This window comes from Clupea harengus, chromosome 19, assembly GCF_900700415.2.
Source record: "Clupea harengus chromosome 19, Ch_v2.0.2, whole genome shotgun sequence".
Classification (NCBI taxonomy): domain Eukaryota; kingdom Metazoa; phylum Chordata; class Actinopteri; order Clupeiformes; family Clupeidae; genus Clupea; species Clupea harengus.
In genome coordinates this window covers 25,580,791-25,599,081 of record NC_045170.1, presented here as the reverse complement: position 1 = coordinate 25,599,081, position 18,291 = coordinate 25,580,791, and the positions used below count along the sequence as shown (strand labels likewise).

The window sequence follows — 18,291 nt, the reverse complement described above, 5'->3', positions numbered from 1 at the left end:
AATTGTCCATAACTTGTTTTGAGAAACACTTGAATACATTTAGTTGATTTAGTTGGGTTATTCATTGAAGTAGAAGCCTATTCTTCTGCTTATAGAACTGAGCTTTATGTTCTTGTAGAGCTACTGAAGAAGACTCGGAGATTACAGAGATGTAATGACTTTATAATGTATTTAAGACATTTGAACTTGCTAACCTCTAAGTTATTTCCTAACAATTATCTAATATAGTAATAAGGGTTTCCTCTAAATACATTAAATACAAGTACAACAGTAGGACTTTGCTGGCATCTTTTGTGTCCCCTCAGGAATTTATCTTGAGATTTGTTTCTATTAAAGTCTAGTAGAATTGTGTAGACTTTCCCCTCTAAAGTTTCGGAGAACAAGCTCTGCCTTTAGCCGATCTGAGATTTGCCAAGGAGACTGGGCATTCCAATCGAAACGTAACAAAAACGTGTATTCAAACGGAAACGGCGGTGCCTTGAACACCCTGTTGTGTTACACAAGCGTAGCTGAGAAGGCTATTCTTTGCAATCTTTTCGAGGAATTTTTGGATCCTGATTAAATCGATTTAAGTAGGCCTGCGTTTGTATTAAATTCTTTATTTGTATCTTGTATCTTGTAAAGGACTTTAGAGGGATCCATTGTGCACACTGCCACTGTGGGGGTTTATATCCAAGTCGATGCTGGTTGGGTAACACCTCTGACACCCACCAAACAAGAGAAAACTTGGGCTTGTTTCAAAGCTTGTTTCACACCGTTTCAGGTTGTTCATTATATAGCAAAACGCTGCACACCATTTTCAGGTTGAACATGCCCCAGGTGGGTGGTATAAACCTTTGGCAAGAGCAGTCTTGATTAGCAGATAGCGCTAAAGTAAAATGAGCCACTCATGTTCCTGTTTGTTTAACTGGCAGTACGTGGTGTTCCTTGCATTATGGTCACTGTCTGGCATTTCCCTGTTGTCACTGTCAGCCGGCCAGCTGGGTATATTCTAGTTCCTGGTGAGGTGGAGAGTCAAGTTGATTCCCTATGGTGGGCATTATAGGCCTTAATTTCATTTACGGGCAATGAGCAAAGTCACGCATGAACTAAAGCTATCGTATCGTGTGTGGGAGCATTGCGCTGACCGACCCATTTTAACGCGTAGGATCTTGTTCATGGCCTTAAATTAGCCAAATAATTTTGTCAAGTTATGCTATTTAGTTCTAACTCCTTGCTCATTGCTTTGCTCGTAGCCAGTTGCCCATCAATGAAACTAGGAGCCCCATGTCTGCATGAAATTCTTCTTCTCTCACCTGGCACTCACTCTTCCTTCCTCCTCATTTGACTATACTCATAAATGTCATGTCATGAATCTGGGACCCCAGGCAAATGTCAACTTTCTTTTTAAATGTTAAGTAGTCTCAGAGGGGAGTCATAAGTGAAAATTCCATTGATGCTCAGTAGTTCAGTGAGAAAACAGGTTCCACACATTCAGATTGGGTCAACACTTCACAGTTCAATAAGGGAGATGGCAAACTCAGACAAGAGCTTGAGAAGTAGTCAGACTGGTTTGACAAAGATGAGGATCGAGAAGGAGAGAGAGGACAGAGAACAGACAGGGAGATGGGAAAAGTGAATGAAGTCAGCTCCAGGCTGTCTTGGCTCAGGCTCTCGCAAGAGTATTTTATGAATTCCTTTAAACAAAGTCATGATGACACAACAGAGTGACAATTATTTTTAATATTTTGGTAATGAAGTCATTATCATGAATAGTAATAAGCCTCAGTACATTTACAAGCATCAATTGAAGTTTAGATATATAAGGGGTAAACACATACACACACACACACACACACACATATATACTGTATATATACATACATACATAATACATAAAATACTTAAGGTATAGCAAATGCACCATTAAGCTTATTTTAAGATGTTTACTTTTCCTGTTGACATGCATATGCATACTTGTTTGGGGAGTACAGAGCAGCATCGTGTGTTTTTATATTAATTACATAATAAACTTTGCTTTAATATCTTTGCTTTCTGTAGGACAGAGCACGACACTCCCAAAATCCACAACTGACAGGACAAGCCAGTTTATTCTCTTGACAGTTGAGATTCACAGATAAGCATTTTTCCCCACTCACCTCCATTTTTCCACAGAATCTCTGGTTCCCATCATAGGCTTCTCACAGCCTAAAGCTCCATCAGGCGTGGCAGTGGGGGGTGGAGGGGGAAAACCCAGTTTGGCCAGACTGTTAAGCTGCACTTTAGAGAGGAGTCATTTCTTTGAGCGCTCGCACAGTCTTTTATGGATGATTGCTAGGAATGCCCCGACAGTGACAAGACATAGCATTTGTTCCTGTATGTGTATTTATGCTTTGGGGTTGAGCATGGCTATGCATTCTAATAACAGCTCTGGAATTAACAGCTGTATGAAATGAATTGCTTTAGCCTGTAACACTGAGGTCCAATGAGAGCACACGTGACCATGTGTTAAAAAAATGGAGCACTTTTTCCCCATGGTAACAGGCTGAAAGATAATAGAATAGTGCTTTTATTAGACATTCTCTGTCCTGTGCTCTACTTTGAGTGCTTTGCCTGAGGAGCACTCCAGCGCTGTAGATTAGAATATCCTTGCATGTTTTTTTTTAAAATTCAAGACAAGGTAACAATTGAATCTCTTCTTCATCATTAATGATCTGACCATTAGGGCCACATGGATGGAAACACGTGTGACACTGGTACCAAGAGGGTTTCACTATCAATTACTACTTGTAAGCTCAAAGGATGTCTTGTGCTGGGAAATCTGACTCCATACTATGACTCAGGCACAAAATATCTCATGTTTGCTTGTTGTGAAAGATAGATGCATGTCGTTTATGCTCATCCTCTAATCTTCATGCATCACTATCCAACTATTGAACTGAGGCCCACCTCTTAACTTTTAAATAAAACAGTACATCTATGACAGGATAGAAGCATCAATCCCACCCACAGGGGTTATGTGTAATAGGTGTTGTTTAAAGTAAGTCCAAGAAAGCGTTAATGCAAATAAATAATAAATGATTAGTGGTAGTAGTAGTATTCCTCAACACTCCACCATAAAATGACCTCCATTGGGACTCCTCTTAAAGAATAATGAATAGTTAATTAATAACACATTTCTAGGGGTATACAGAAAATACAGTGCATGCAGACCCTTATAGTCTTTTGTTGCAGCTTTAAGCTAAATTGCTCAGATTAATGTTCCCGTATCAATCTACACTTTCATAATAACCAAGCAAATACAGGATTTTAGACATTTTTGCAAATGTGTTAAAAAGGAAAACCTGAAATATCACATTGACATAAGTATTCAGACCCTTTGCTATGACACTTGAAATGTAGCTCAGGTACCTCACATTTCCCTTCTACACCTTGACTGGAGTCCACCTGTGATCAATTCAATTGATTGGACATGATTTGGAAAGGCACACACCTGTCTATGTCTCACAGCTGACAATGCATATCAGAGCAAAAATCATGAGTTTAAAGGAACTGGAGAAACTTTCAGAAGGACAACCATCACTGCCCTGATCAGGGCCTTATTGCAGAAGCCTCTCCTCAGTAAAAAAAAAGACACAGGAAAACATGTTCACCGCATGTCACCTGCCCAGTACCATCCCAACGGTGAAGCATGGTGGTGGCAGCATGCTGTGGGGGTGTTTTTCAGCGGCAGAGACTGGGCAACCAGTCAGGGTTTAGACCATGCTATATGACACGTATGTGCTGCCTTAAGCCAGGGACACACCAAAATGACATCAAAGAACAAGCAGTGACAAAGGCCGACTGTTGTGTCGCCTCATGTTGCCTGTGTCGAGGACAAAAAGACTACAGCCAACAACCAACTAGCATATTCGTTCTGCGGTTATGTGAGAGGAACTCCAAACCATAGACAAATCAGTGTTTGCTTACAATTTTCACACCACTCTGGTTCACCAAAGACGGTTTCGGAATATAACTACTCCTAATCGTGAATATGTCTTTTAAGAAGTTGCAAATAGCAATGGCATTGTCTGCTCTCTGTCAAATTAAGTCAACTCTGCAAGACGCTTAAAAACAGTAAATGTATACTTTTCCAGGGGATTGTATATAAACATCCATTGCTAGCAAGTCTCTCTTAAGGTGGTGAGTAGTGAGGTTTACCTGAAGTTTAATATTACTACAGTGAAATAAACGTGTTTGTGCTAACTAAACAAAAAAGCATATTTAGAACATTCTGACCCACGCCCGCCCTTTGTGGTAGTGTGATCCACTGCTTTGCCCCAGCCCAACGTGGATCGTGGGGTAGTGAGGGAAACGCCAAGACAGATCATTAGTGTTGTTGGTGGCTAATTTCCAGTAAGTAGGCTACTTTGGAAAGGATGGCTTAGTTCAAACAAATTTCAGTACTTCTACCACTCAATACAACAAAATATACAGTATGTCTAAACCAGACTACATTTCATTAAATGCAATTTTTGTCAGCTATCTAGTAGTAAATTGATGTTTGTGTAACATTTTACTTTTCATATTGTAGATGTATCTAATTATCAAATTATTTTAACGGGTAGCGAATTCTTAGAGATTCAATATGACAAGATTCAAGTTTCTTCTGCCTTTTCACCTGGCCTCGAAAAAAACTTCTTGTAATGTAGTCCCAATGCTCGAAAGGTATAGAGAGAAACACTTATAAACTTGTGTTATGCTTCAGATGTAAACATAGCACAAAAAGTAAGGACATTTGTGTTTGGTAGATTATTTCTTTGTTGTAACAATGCTTCCTGGCAATAAATCTTATACCGTTGGAAAGCCTGTTTATTTCCCTTTTAAATGGTGCCACATTTGTAAGGAACATGCATTTGTGGGATGAGCAGCACAGCTGTTTATGTGGGTAGCGCCCAAGTCATTATAGGTGCACCTTTATGGATGCAAGAAGAACTGGATGTAAGAAAACTTTGTAGCTGAACACACATCAAAAAAGCTGCATAACCCCCACTGGCTTCCATCAGCCAGTACATAAAATATACAGTCAGAAACATCTCTTGTTTCTCTCACGGCTCTTTGCTTCAATGTTTTTTCCTTGATCTGCCATATGCTTACGTACCTCACTTGGAAGTCCTTATACAAGCGTCTTCCAAATTTCTTAAGTCAAGCAATCTGCATCCTGGTCCCAAGAGATGCATTAGCTTCAGAGTGGGACCTAAGGTGTGTGGATATAAATAAGTGTCAGAGGAAGTCCAAGATGGGTGAAGCCCAATCAGAGGTCCCTTCCTTGTGGCCCATTGCCGGATAGCTCTCTCCAAAAGCTAGCTATAGCCAGCTAAAGCATTGGTCATTACGTTTTCTCTTGATTTGTTTTTTTGTTGGTAGTGACTTCAATAACAAAGATAATCCTAAATGCTACCGTTGCCTCACATGTGGCAAAACTATGACCAGAGAAACTTCTGAGCCTGGCCTAGTCGTGTACCTCGCAGGTGAGGATTTCCAGCTTGAAATTTCCCAGTTCCCCGACTTTAAAGGCTCAGTCCGCAGTTATAATCCAATACAGTTTTTGTCAAATTCAGCGAATTGCTCCATATGACCCTCTAGCTTTCCTTCCTATGTCTGTGCGCAAAAAAACTCTGTTGTACACAGTCCTGGCTCTGTAAATGGGAAGCAAAAAAAAGTGTCTTAAACCAAGCTATACACTATTCAACCTAATTTACATGTTGCATCAGGAGCACAGCAGGGATGGGTTTAATTTGATTGTATGTTGCCACTATTTGCAAGGATGGTGGACTCGACCTTTAAGGCATTTGGGTCAGTTGTAAACACACAAGTCTTGAGTCCATTCATCGTTGCATCTTCCTTTTGCTTGTTAGGTTCAAACAACTGGGTACAACTGTTTTGTTGTTCATTTTGACATACTGCCTCTTCATACACCTTTGCTGAATTCAACAAAAAGTGGAATGGATTTTAATCAAGGACTGTGCCTTTCTGTCTATGATCCTAACACTGTCTAAGCGGACTGTACTAGTCTATTCATGGTTCCTATGGAAGAACCCTTATAGGTAAGAATCCTCAGTTAAAGGCTTGTTGATGCCAACTGGTCTGATTAAGTTTTCAGTTTCCTAGCCTAGACTCCAAGTATAGAGCCTTTAAGGCTTTAAGGGGGAATTTTCACTCTACTATTTAAATTTTCGACAGACAAAACTAGGCCTTTTATAACCTAGTTAACCTGATTGACTGATTCAGTACAGGTAGAGACACTTAAATGACAACAAACTACTAGTTCTAAAAGCTAGGGGTCTTAAACAGTGTGCATAAGAATTAAGAAAATTGCTAGAAGAAAACAATGCACGCCGCAGGTCATTTTTTCGAGCAATGAGGGCACGTCACACCTCACGTCGATCAACGGTTGCCTTGGTAGCATTTGACGTCATTGCTCCCAGCCCAGTCCCTGCTCTTGGAGCCTGTGATTGGAGGGAAACCCCGTGGATCTGTGTGAGACAGGCAGCCAGAAAGAATCAGCTGTGTAGCCGGACCAAGAATACCGTTCCAAACTCAGGTCAGTGCGGTGAAAATCATGAAACTGATATGATTTTTAATGCATTAGATTAAAAGCTACTAGGAGATGTTTTTTTTCCCCGTTTACAACGCTGTAAATGGTTGATTGAAATAACAGTTCGATAGATGCTAGATGTAGGGCGTAGGGCAGCCTGTGATGCTTTCGAGCTTTTGTGTAAGGAGCACTAGGAGTATTGTAGGCACGGCAGCAAACACTTCGATATTAACTCAGCCTGCATTAGTAAGCTCTACGGTTACCCTAACGCGTCTCACAAATATATATGCATAGACCCGTCTATACATATTCTTTGTTGGTCTATTAGGTTTATTTCAAATATAAACCGTTTCCGAGTTCAGTTTGCCATTGTGGCACAGACAACGGAAGGATCTATGGTCTCATCACCATCAGACAGGATTGATTTGACCTGGCTAGATGCGGAGCGCATTTAACGTAGCTTACCAAAGGGTCTTTCAACGGGTTGTATTCATATCCATAATTAAAGTAACATTGTATTCACGAGGAAATTCGGGCGGTTCTCCCGTTTTCTCCACGCACTACTCGTAGACACTCGGAACACCATCATGTCAAAAAAAATAGGGCGTTCATATTTGTAGCCTAGCGACATCCTCGCCTTAATATAGCCTTCGATACTGGACTAGAGTGGTTGGACTACCGAACTTTATATTAAGAGCATATTACATTCGTTTCTGAAATCTTTTACAGGTCAAGTATGGTTTTATAGTGTAACGTTAAACACATTGGTGTTGTGTAGCGTAAACTGAGGTTGGTCCGAGGTTTTTGTTGAATGGAGTGTCTGGTTTGGGCTAGTTAGTGAATGCAGGTCACGAGGATGACCGTAATTTTGAGAGAAATTCTATCAGGCTTTTGCCAGCAAGCAAGCAGTTAAAGAAACTAAACATATAAACATTTAGAACTTGGAACTTGCTAACCCATGTGCCGTGTTAAATCTGAGCAATTGGTTACGTAGTCATTACATGGTGGTTTAACTTTCTTAAAATGTTCTGATGTCGCTAACCAAGTTGCGTTCTTTAGCATTTGGCTACTTTGGAGTTTTTTCCGAGAACGAGTGGATTATTACATTCCACAGAAGTTAAGTATTAGCGACAATCTCTAACAGGTAGCTGGCGGGTCGGATTGGGTGTGGTACGTTACATCCGCATATTTCACATCACAGCCACAATGTAGGATGGGCTACGAGGTGGCCTCGGCGAACGGTCCATGCTGCAACTCTGACTCCTGGCCAGGAGAAAGCCATCGTCCTGAAAACGGGTTTCACAGCATGTTTAGAGTAACCTAAGCCATGGTGAACGCGGTTCCTCTGAAAAAAGAGGTTGGAGTTCAGCACGTGCTGTCATTCCATCGATGAGGCCGGTTCAAGCATGGAAAATCCCAAATTGATTCCGAGCTGCAATTACGGAATGTCATAGAAGGTGAAAGACCCCGTGGGTGTCTCTACATATATTGCAAGTCGAGCAGGGTGTATTGATTAACTCCAGACCGGATGCGGTTCTGTTCTCTCTTTCGGTTGAATAAGTAGGCTACAATACTAGCTGGTAATGTGAAATTGGCTACTTATCTGGTAATAGCATAGCGTTGTTACGTGTAATCTCATTAACATTAAATTAATTCCACGGTAATACAAGGATTTTTCAACAGATTTTGAATGGCAGACTAAAGATGGTAACCATGGTCTTGTGCTGTAGCTGAAATACGCTAGTAGATCGAACTAACCTTAAACTTCAGCTCATGTCCTAAGCGATGCTTATATGGGCACAACACTTAAGTGGACCTAAACAATTTGGTGTAAAAAAAATCTTAATCTTATCTCAGATAATTATTAAAGCCTGTCCACTCTCTTTATGTCTTGTCTCTACTTTACATTCTCTCTTCCAGAAGTCATGGATAAGAGCGATTTGGTCCAGAAGGCCAAACTGGCCGAACAAGCAGAGCGCTATGATGATATGGCTGCTTCCATGAAGGCTGTGACGGAGATCAACGAGGAGCTCTCCAACGAGGAGCGCAATCTTCTGTCAGTTGCGTACAAGAATGTTGTGGGTGCTCGTCGCTCCTCCTGGAGGGTGGTATCCAGCATCGAGCAGAAGACGGAGGGCCCCGACAAGAAGCAGATGGCACAAGAGTATCGGGAAAATATCGAGAAGGAGCTTAAGGAGATCTGCAATGATGTTCTGGTAAGGAGACGCAGATGGGTGACCTGTTCTCTGAGCAGATGTTTTGTCTGTTTTTTGACCAGATGTAGTATTTATTTTCTGAGCTGTGGCCTGTCTGATGCTGGGTCAGGGGGGTGGGGTTTTGGGTCATCTTAATCAGAGATGCCACTGGCTGAAGGTCTATAGCTCCATATCATGCATAGGTTGGGGTACTTTGCTTCATATAAATTTGCCTCAAGACTAGTTTTAAGGGGAGGTCAGAGAATGTAAAGGACACGGTACTACTCTCTAAAGATGATTGCTGTCCCGATCTGTACAACTGCATGAAACACAAAGTTCAGTAAAGATATTGAGGTACAAGAAGGTAGAGAAATCTAAAGCTGCCTGTCTTTGAAAATGTGTTCATTTGAAGGTGTTGTTTTCAGAATGTCAGAATGGGTGAAGTGCTTTGTTCCCAACATTCTCAGACATCCTGGTGGGAAACATAACGGATGACTTTTGAGGTACTAGGAGCCCTTACCTCGTTGAGTAGGGCAGTGCTATTGAAACACTTAATGCAATACCACAGTGGATGCCAGGCATTTGTGGGATTCCTTTCTTCCACTGGTTTGACTGTGCCTGTAACGAGTAGATATAATCCCAAAGGCTATTGCACTCACTACTGCGGAAACAAAGGAGTTATTTTAAAAGAGCACATAACACCACTGAGAGGATGTCAACTCTGTTGTCTGCCATTTCCACAAACTCGCTAGCACTGCTTTCCAGCTTTCATTTTTCCTCTTCAAGTCTTCCTAAATTGGGTTACAAGACTTAGCAGAGCCATATGTCAGCTCTTCGTTCGTTGCACATTGTAGAACATCCAAGCAGGTCCTCTCAGGAGGACTCTTAAACATTCTACTGAGAACCTTGAAAGTCCAGGTGTCCCATTAAGTGGTCCAGATAGCCCCGTTGATAGCTCTTCGTTGAACCATTAAGCGTTCTCCTGTGAGGACAATCTGAACAAGCCTCAGTGGTTGTAGATGTCACTACTTTTGAGGTAGGGCTAAGCTGAGAAACATATTCTGAATGTGTACATGGTGAGGGAAATGGAGGCAGAAGTGTTGTGTATTATCCTCTGTGATGAGTCATTGAGTTATAATCCCATAGCCACAGCAGCTGAGGATCAGCTACTCTTCCACTGTTCCTGTACACTGAGCTCCAGAGCTCCAGGTGGAGGTCATCCTCCATACAGGGTAACTGCTCTGTGAGCATGCTCAGTGAAACCAGCCTCCTTTTCTAGATTTGTTCAACACTGTGCCCCCATCCAGTCCATTAAAAAGAAATACATTGAAAATATTGTATATGTGATGGCTATAGTATAAAGAGTACAGCGCCCGTGATGGATATAGTAAGCTATGGGATGCCTGGTGCGAGGGTTCAGTGTTTCACTGTTACTGATCATACCCATCTTTCTCACCATTGTCTGCTTCTCTACCACGCTTGAGAGCTCCCCTCTGGCATTTTTCAGGTTGCCTTGGCAAGTTGTCTAGTGGAGAGGAATGTCTCTGAGCATTCCCCCCCCCCCCCCCGCCCCAAAAGTAAGTCCCTTTTGAGTGGCCTAGCCTCTGCTGTGCTGATGTCTGCCTTAGTGCTGGCTTATGTAAGTATTCAAATCAGACCCAACACCAAAGGGCAGAGATCAGGATCCTGCCGAGTTTACCATGACGACAGCGTTTTGGTTGTCATTGACGATGGAACAGTCTTCAGTTCTAGATGTGGTAGCCCACATGCATCACATCTACCACCTGTTATCCCTCTAGTCACATCCCTATGACGCACCGCATTTAGTTGTCAGTTAGGGGTTGCCTTGGGAAAGAACCAGTTTGTTAAGTTGGGAAGACACTATCTGTTTCTTGGACTCCATATCTTGTTTGAATGTGTGTGCCTCCCATTGTTTGGTCTGTCGAAATGACCCAGAGTAGTCGGGTTTTACTATTACTTTGTTTCGATCTGTGGTCAGTTGGGTTACGTCAACCTGTGGAACAAGTGGAACAAAATCTAAGGAAGAGCAACAGCCTCTATAGTGAATTCATGAGTTGATCAGGTCATCAGATGAACTATTTTTCCACAGCTCTGCAAAAGCGCCTTTTGAGCTTTGTGGGTTTTTTCTTTCTTTTTTTTTTCAAGCCCTACAATGTTTAGTGTGAGGCTTTGGATTCCTACACAGTCCCCAGCAGTGTCTGTGAAGAACAAGAGGGATTGTGAGCGTGGCCAGAGTCCCCCAGCATCCATTCCCCCCTCCTCTGTGTCCAGTGCTGAATGAAAGAGCAGTTGTGTTTGGCTGGGATTCACTGCGTCTGTCAGAGACTAGCCTTTTTCTCATTGATATTTGAGAAATGGGGGGACGGGGACGGGGCAACTGTATAAATACAAGCAAACATGTTTTTTATTCATTCATTCACAGGATCTGCTGGACAAATTCCTTATACCCAGTGCCACCCCTCCTGAGAGCAAAGTGTTCTACCTGAAAATGAAGGGTGATTACTACCGCTACCTGGCTGAAGTTGCTGTGGGAGATGACAAAACCGGTGAGTACCCGAACCCTTACCCAAATACAGAAACATACACACAGCTTAAATCTGACGTCAAAGCTTATCATTTGTCTTAAGCTCCAGCATGGTGTAGCACTATACTCTTCACTCGCTTTCTCAGCCTGTATTTGGTAGTTTAATCGAAGCCTGGAGTTAGACACAATATCCACATTCTTGGCCACAGTCATGTAGTGTCTGAAAAGGGAGAAGGGGCGTGTTACGCAAGCATGTCCAGCTGAAGCTGTCGTCAGTGTAGGGCAGAGGGCGTGACCTTGAAGGCTTGAGCATATGGAAGCTGTGTCAGCCGTGTGTCATTATTAGCATCCCCTGATCCATCTACTGCAGCCACCATGCAAACACACACACCACTGTCAAGAGGTTCATTTATCTCAAACATACACACCACTGGAGAGAGATTCATGAATCTGAAACATACGCACCACTGGAGAGAGATTCATGAATCTCAAACACACACACCACTGGAGAGAGATTCATGAATCTCAAACACACACACCACTGGAGAGAGATTCATGAATCTCAAACACACACACCACTGGAGAGAGATTCATGAATCTCAAACATACACACCACTGGAGAGAGATTCATGAATCTGAAACATACGCACCACTGGAGAGAGATTCATGAATCTCAAACACACACACCACTGGAGAGAGATTCATGAATCTCAAACACACACACCACTGGAGAGAGATTCATGAATCTCAAACACACACACCACTGGAGAGAGATTCATGAATCTCAAACATACACACCACTGGAGAGAGATTCATGAATCGTGATTACATTTTGTGAGGTTGTATCATTAAAAGAAATAAAACCCCAAAAAATAGATCTAAATAAAAAACATCTAAATCCCCACCCCTGCGTGGTTGAACTGATGCACAAGTGAGTGTCCTCAAACATCAGGTCCTCTCCAGTAGTTGGTGTGGGAGATTGACGAGTCAGTCATCAGGTCCTCTCCAGTAGTTGGTGTGGGAGATTGACGCGTGTCAGACATCAGGTCCTCTCCAGTAGTTGGTGTGGGAGATTGATGAGTCAGACATCAGGTCCTCTCCAGTAGTTGGTGTGGGAGATTGATGAGTGTCCTCAAACATCAGGTCTTCTCCAGTAGTTGGTGTGGGAGATTGATGAGTGTCCTCAAACATCAGGTCTTCTCCAGTAGTTGGTGTGGGAGATTGATGAGTGTCCTCAAACATCAGGTCCTCTCCAGTAGTTGGTGTGGGAGATTGATGAGTGTCCTCAAACATCAGGTCCTCTCCAGTAGTTGGTGTGGGAGATTGACGCGTGTCAGACATCAGGTCCTCTACAGTAGTTGGTGTGGGAGATTGCGTGCAAGAGTGATAAACCACTTTTTTTCTGACAATTTTTCCCGGCAAGTTATTGCAGGCTCTAATGATTTGAGACCAGGGCTGTAGGTGCTACGGTACAGGTTCTGGCATGTGTGTACAGGAATGGCTTAGGACTTGCGTTTGCATTTGACTTCAGAACAGGCTAAACAGGCTGTGGATTTAGTAGAAAATGGCTGGGTGTAAATCTCATTAAGCCAACAGAAGAAGTCTTGCTGGCAAAAGACCCAAATAATGTCCCTCTGAAGCATCTGGTGACATTTAGACAATGTGAATTGTATGAATCTAGTCTTATTATATCTAATCTTAGTATAGCAGGCTAACCACAATTCTCAATGTATCACTCGGTGGGAAAGATAAATACCCAGGCTGGTGTGTGAAGGGAATGACTTTGCATGTGGGGGTGTGGCCTTTTCCATGTTTTATCTGATATCATTGCTGCTTTTTCCATTCTATGTCTGAATGGTTATACATTGAGCGTCATGAGTCATTGGTGCCATGCAAGTCAAGTAAGATGATCGCTTTGCCTCCTGGCACAGCAGCAACCTCTGAGGTCATCCCTGACCCCCCCCCCTGACTACCCCCAGTCCAACTCATCGTCCCATCAATAAAAAAAGGGTAGAAAAGGCCCAAAATAAATCTTTTTTTTTAAAGAAAACATGAAGTGACCCTCTTGCATCTATGGGGGGGGTGATGGTGCTCGGGGCGGTTGTGCCCTAGTTCTTCTGGAGAGGACGACTTGCCGTCTCCAGGCGCCTGGGCTGACATCAGCAGAGTATACTCTCCTCTATGGCCACTATAAATAAATGAAGAATCCTCCCTGCTGAACTACTTTTGCTTGAAGCTTCTCTCCCTTGCTTAATCGGCCTGGAAGCAACTGGACTTGTTTTTGCTGTCCCATCCACAGATCCACTGTTAGGTTCTAGTGCAGCCCTTCAGTTCTTCCTAATGCAGACCACAAAATAAACATGAGAGATTGGTGGTATTGAATGCAGAGATTACAAGGAAGGGACTAAACTGATTTGTATGTGCGCATGGCTTTGTTTTAATTGATCTCTAGAAGTAATCATAGTAGTGAGGGTCACAAATATATTGGCCGCTACATATCAGACACCTGGCTTTTAGTGTTCTTGTACATCTGTTAAAATACTGTCATCTACTTGCGTGCAAAATGACAGCAATTTTGGGATTCAGCATTATCACCACCTATAAGGGTTCATAAATACCTTGTTCCAAATCCCAAAGGTGAAGGATTGTACCATCCCCCTTAGTCAAACCTAGTGGTTGCAGTTATACAGTGTGCTTTACCAGACTCGTCCCACAAAACCTCCCATTGGGCAAGTAGGCTAGATTTCAGCAGCATTGCCGTCTTGGTGTACCACACACCCGCGCGCACACATACTCCTGACCTACAACTGTCATCATAGCAGATAGCCTTGAACTTGTTGCCAAGGCAACACCAGCAGCAGTGGGTTTGAACAGTGAGGGAGTTGGGGGGGGGGGGGCGCGCAGCGTATATGCCTGTATGTGGTTGCTAGGCACCCAGGCTCCTCCTCCTGTGTGTGTGTGTGTGTGTGTGTGTGTGCGCGCGCACCGTGGCCGCGTTCATCCTTAGCTCTCTTGATGTGAAATTCCAGACATGTGCCCCCCCATGGGCATGGGGTGTGAACCGTTCTTGAGTGAGAGTGGCACCACCAGCCTCTCCACCAGCCTCTCCACCAGCCTCGGCCGCCTTCGAGCTTCCTGAGCCTTCTGAAACATTCATGTGTTTCTCTCAGCACTGCGATCAATACAGGCCGGCAGCTGCATGGCCACTCTCAGGGCCCACATGTGTGAATGCAGGCGGAGCTCCTGACAGGAAATAAAGAAAAGCTTTTAAAAGACAGCAGACCATGGCAGTATGCTGGTGGTGGCAACCAGAGATGGTCTCTGTGGAATGGAAATGAAAGGGCCCGCTAGCTTCCATCACTGGCCAGCTGCTGTTCGACCTAGACGGTATGGTCACCTCTAAAGACCTATTTCTTTGTGGAATAGATTAACAAAAGGTCTTGGATGAGACACATCGGTGACATTGACAACATCGACCTCTAAACCCAGTTCTAACCTGTTAGGACACAGCAGGTCCACCATTGAGGAAACTGAAATGCAGGCAGCGTGTTACACTTCCAAGCACTTGGTAATTGTTAAATGAGTGAGGTCCATTGTAAATGTAGCAGTGTTAGTGGTCATTAGACACCAGAACCTCAAAGGTCTTCTCCATAGGGTTCGGTTCAATGTCTAGCAGATGACTAACTGGACATAACTTATTCCTTTGTTTCCCCAAACAGCCATCATCTCAAAATCTCAGGATGCCTACCAGTCAGCGTTTGACATCAGCAAGAGCAACATGCAGCCAACTCACCCCATCCGTCTGGGCTTGGCCCTCAACTTCTCTGTCTTCTTCTATGAGATCCTGAACTCGCCCGAGCAGGCCTGCAAACTGGCCAAGACGGTGAGGACCACCGGAGATATTTACACATCGATATTTTATTTAATGATCTGTTGAGTGTCAAACTAAAGGTTCAAACCCTGTTCAGCTAAGTGTTTTTTGTTTCTTTTTCAGGCTTTTGATGAGGCTATTGCAGAGCTCGATTCACTGAACGAAGATTCATATAAGGACAGCACACTGATCATGCAGCTGCTGAGAGACAATTTGACAGTGAGTGTTTCATGGTTTTCCTATGCAGAAAGGAACAATTCGTGCATAAAAAAAAAGCACTTGAAATCTTGAGTTATATGGGTGTAATGTATTTTATTTATCAGTGGTAATATTGACTTTACTGGTAGTAACTTTCTCTGATAATCTCTTGTAGCTGTGGACCTCAGATAATCAAGGAGACGGTGAAGACACAGAGGAAGGCAGAGAAAACTGAGATTGCTCATCAAACTTTCCTGTCTGCTTATTGAGGCAAAAAAAATAATGAAACACTGAGACCATCGTGGTTCCAGCTTCTTTCTCTTTAACTTCTCACCAGCCTCTGTCACTTGTGTGAGTGTGCGTGCCTGTGCGTGTGTGCGTCTGTGCGTGTGTGCGTGTGTGTGTGAGAGTGTGAGAGTGTGAGAGTGTGAGAGTGTGAGAGAGAGAATGCATCTGAGTATGGAAGTGTTGGTGTGTGAGTGTGGTTCATGATATGGGATGACAAGCAAGGGTGTTTGGGGGGGGGGGGGGGGGGGGGGGGGCTAGTGTCTGTTGACCTTGTAGTTTTTGTGAGGCACAATAACAATGATTTGGGAGTCCGGGAGTCATACAGGGGCAAATTTTAGCTAGGCGTTATACATGTGCATTAAACATATGTGAGACAGTGATTGTTGTTTGACATGTCTGTGGTTCACCAGAAAACAAACATGAAACGATACAAAACCTGTAGGACTGGGAGAGTGTGAATGATTTTAGTTGAGCAGGGAATGGGTTACACATATATCCATGAGAAACGCTTTTCCTCTTTCCAGAAGAATAATGCTAAATAAAACCAAAACAAAGTCTGACATCATGGTTTCCATTGAGAGGGCTGGCGAGAGACATTCCATTCGTAGTGCCATCTGCTCAAGATCATTTCCTTACCTGGACTGACATACTGCGGTTCTTCACCTGTCTGAAATAATTAGATATAGAAAACCTGCAATTAGCTGCAAGGATTTACCATAGCTCAGTTCTGTAACTCGGATAAGGTCTCTTGAGCAGTTTGGTAATATTTTTCCCATTAGCTTCTATTTCCTCTTAGGGTATCTATTTTGTCTTTTGATTTGGGTTTTTTTTTTTTTGCTTTATCTTTCTTTTTTTTTTCTCTTCCTTTGATATATGCCTATTGTTCTGAGTTTGTAATGGTGGGAATGGAGGGATCCATCTGGGCGGGTTAGGTTTCATGTCCTTTGAATTTTCAAACTGAATACCCAAACATAATTGGTAATGTCAGGGGAGGGGGTTGAAATGTAATTTCATGTATGTGAAATAAAAGAAAAATCTTAAATCACTCAGCGCCTTTCCGATGCCTCATTTCCAGCCGTTTTAGAAATGGGTCACATGTGTGTCCTCTACCTTGCTCTGCTCTGACTGGTTCTGCAATGGCCTTCCAACCACCCTCGTTAACATGCAGAGCAAGAAGTGGGTCATTAAGTCTCAGTGGGAAAATAATGGCTGTCATTTTCTGAGCACGTGTTCAGGCTTGTGGGCCATATACCAAATTTGGAAGGGAGAGCACATTCCCGAAGTGATCTACCTGGAGTTAGTATGTCTTAAAATTGTTTTCAGTTAAATGTCCTTACTATAATATAGCTATTACAATTATTATAATTTATTTTACAGTGGCAGCCCTCATCAGTCCCTGATGTCTTTAAAAGCTGGATTTGCACAATGTGATGTCGTCTGTATGAGTGATGCTAAATACCTTTATAAGTACCATTATCTTTATCTTTGTTTACCTGTGATTTTAAGGCATTTTCATAGCACAGACTACCTAGCTGATTACACAGGGAATACATTGACAACCATGTGATATATTTACACAGTCCACCACCAAGGCTTTCTTGCTGAGATACCTTTGATATATGGCCTTTAAGAAAATTAAGAATAGGAAGTTATGTGGGAAAGGTTGTTAACCTTTGAACTCTGGGTGTGTTAGAACCCTGATTGCTCTCAAAACAATGAGGCCACAATCTACAGGAATGTAGGGGACTCGTCAGTTTAGGAGGTAGGGGGGTGAACACTCAAATGAGAGACTGTTTGGTGTAAGAGGGGAGATATTCCCCTCCACATTTGGAGTCCCACTCAGCCATCAGTAAAACATATTAGGACTTTATTTGGTGCTGGCTTGTTGTACATTTAGTCATCTTGGCAATGGGTATTCTCAGTATTCCCCTATGTATCATATTTTTTTCATTTTCACCAGACTACTGTAAGAATATACATTTAAATAGGCTGGGGCATTTTCAATAGATTGGTACATTCTGGTATATTTGCATAGGGATTCAGAAGACTTATTCACTACAACAAACAAACTATATCTAACACCCTTTTACAGATAAAAGTGGATGGTCTGATGACCAGCTAAATTGTTATAAAAGAGGAGTTTTTTTAGTGTTCGAGTGTGATGAAGACATATAATGTAAACAGGTGTAATGATAGTTACTAAGGTATTTTAAGATTATGACATTCACATCTCTCTCCAGTAAGACTGCTGCTCCCCCTTCTGGTGGATTTTTGACCTTGAGGAGAAAAAAAAAACATTTGATACATGAGGAGGAATTGTTGGTGTCACAGTGACAATGACATTGCTGTTCATGTCCGTGATGTGTATTTATTTATAGTCTGCACCAGTACTCAGACACTTTATATTGCCCCAACTCTTAATTTATGACCTTGAATCCCACTTATCAAGTAGAGGGTTTAAACACTTTGATGTAGAGTTCAATTTTCCCTCTGTTTTTTTCTTTCATGCAAGTGCTCTTTTGATCAAAGCTATGGTGCTCTGCAGGGCAGAGACTCCTCTTTGATGATTTGGTACAGTATATTATTAATATTATTATTATCAGAAGATTTAAGTTTTCGTGAAATTTGGACACTAATA

The 18,291-nt window shown here is 42.6% G+C and overlaps 1 protein-coding gene across 1 annotated transcript; it reads left to right on the top strand.

Annotated features, from left to right (window-relative positions):
• The first annotated feature begins 6,440 nt into the window (after positions 1–6,440).
• On the top strand, positions 6,441–16,698 carry ywhaz (tyrosine 3-monooxygenase/tryptophan 5-monooxygenase activation protein, zeta polypeptide). Its single transcript, XM_012836074.3, has 6 exons — positions 6,441–6,562; positions 8,477–8,772; positions 11,195–11,318; positions 15,016–15,179; positions 15,291–15,386; positions 15,541–16,698. Exons 2-6 carry the CDS (start codon positions 8,482–8,484, stop codon positions 15,598–15,600), a joined length of 735 nt encoding a protein of 244 aa, XP_012691528.1. The 5' UTR covers positions 6,441–6,562; positions 8,477–8,481; the 3' UTR covers positions 15,601–16,698.
• The last annotated feature ends 1,593 nt before the right edge of the window (positions 16,699–18,291 follow it).

Excerpts from the sequence above, each read along its gene's own strand:
- ywhaz (XM_012836074.3), top strand. The coding sequence starts at position 8,482 with ATGGATAAGAGCGATTTGGTCCAGAAGGCCAAACTGGCCGAACAAGCA. Across the intron at positions 15,180-15,290 it reads CCTGCAAACTGGCCAAGACG|GCTTTTGATGAGGCTATTGC; the intron begins GTGAGGACCACC and ends TTTCTTTTTCAG. Across the intron at positions 15,387-15,540 it reads TGCTGAGAGACAATTTGACA|CTGTGGACCTCAGATAATCA; the intron begins GTGAGTGTTTCA and ends AATCTCTTGTAG.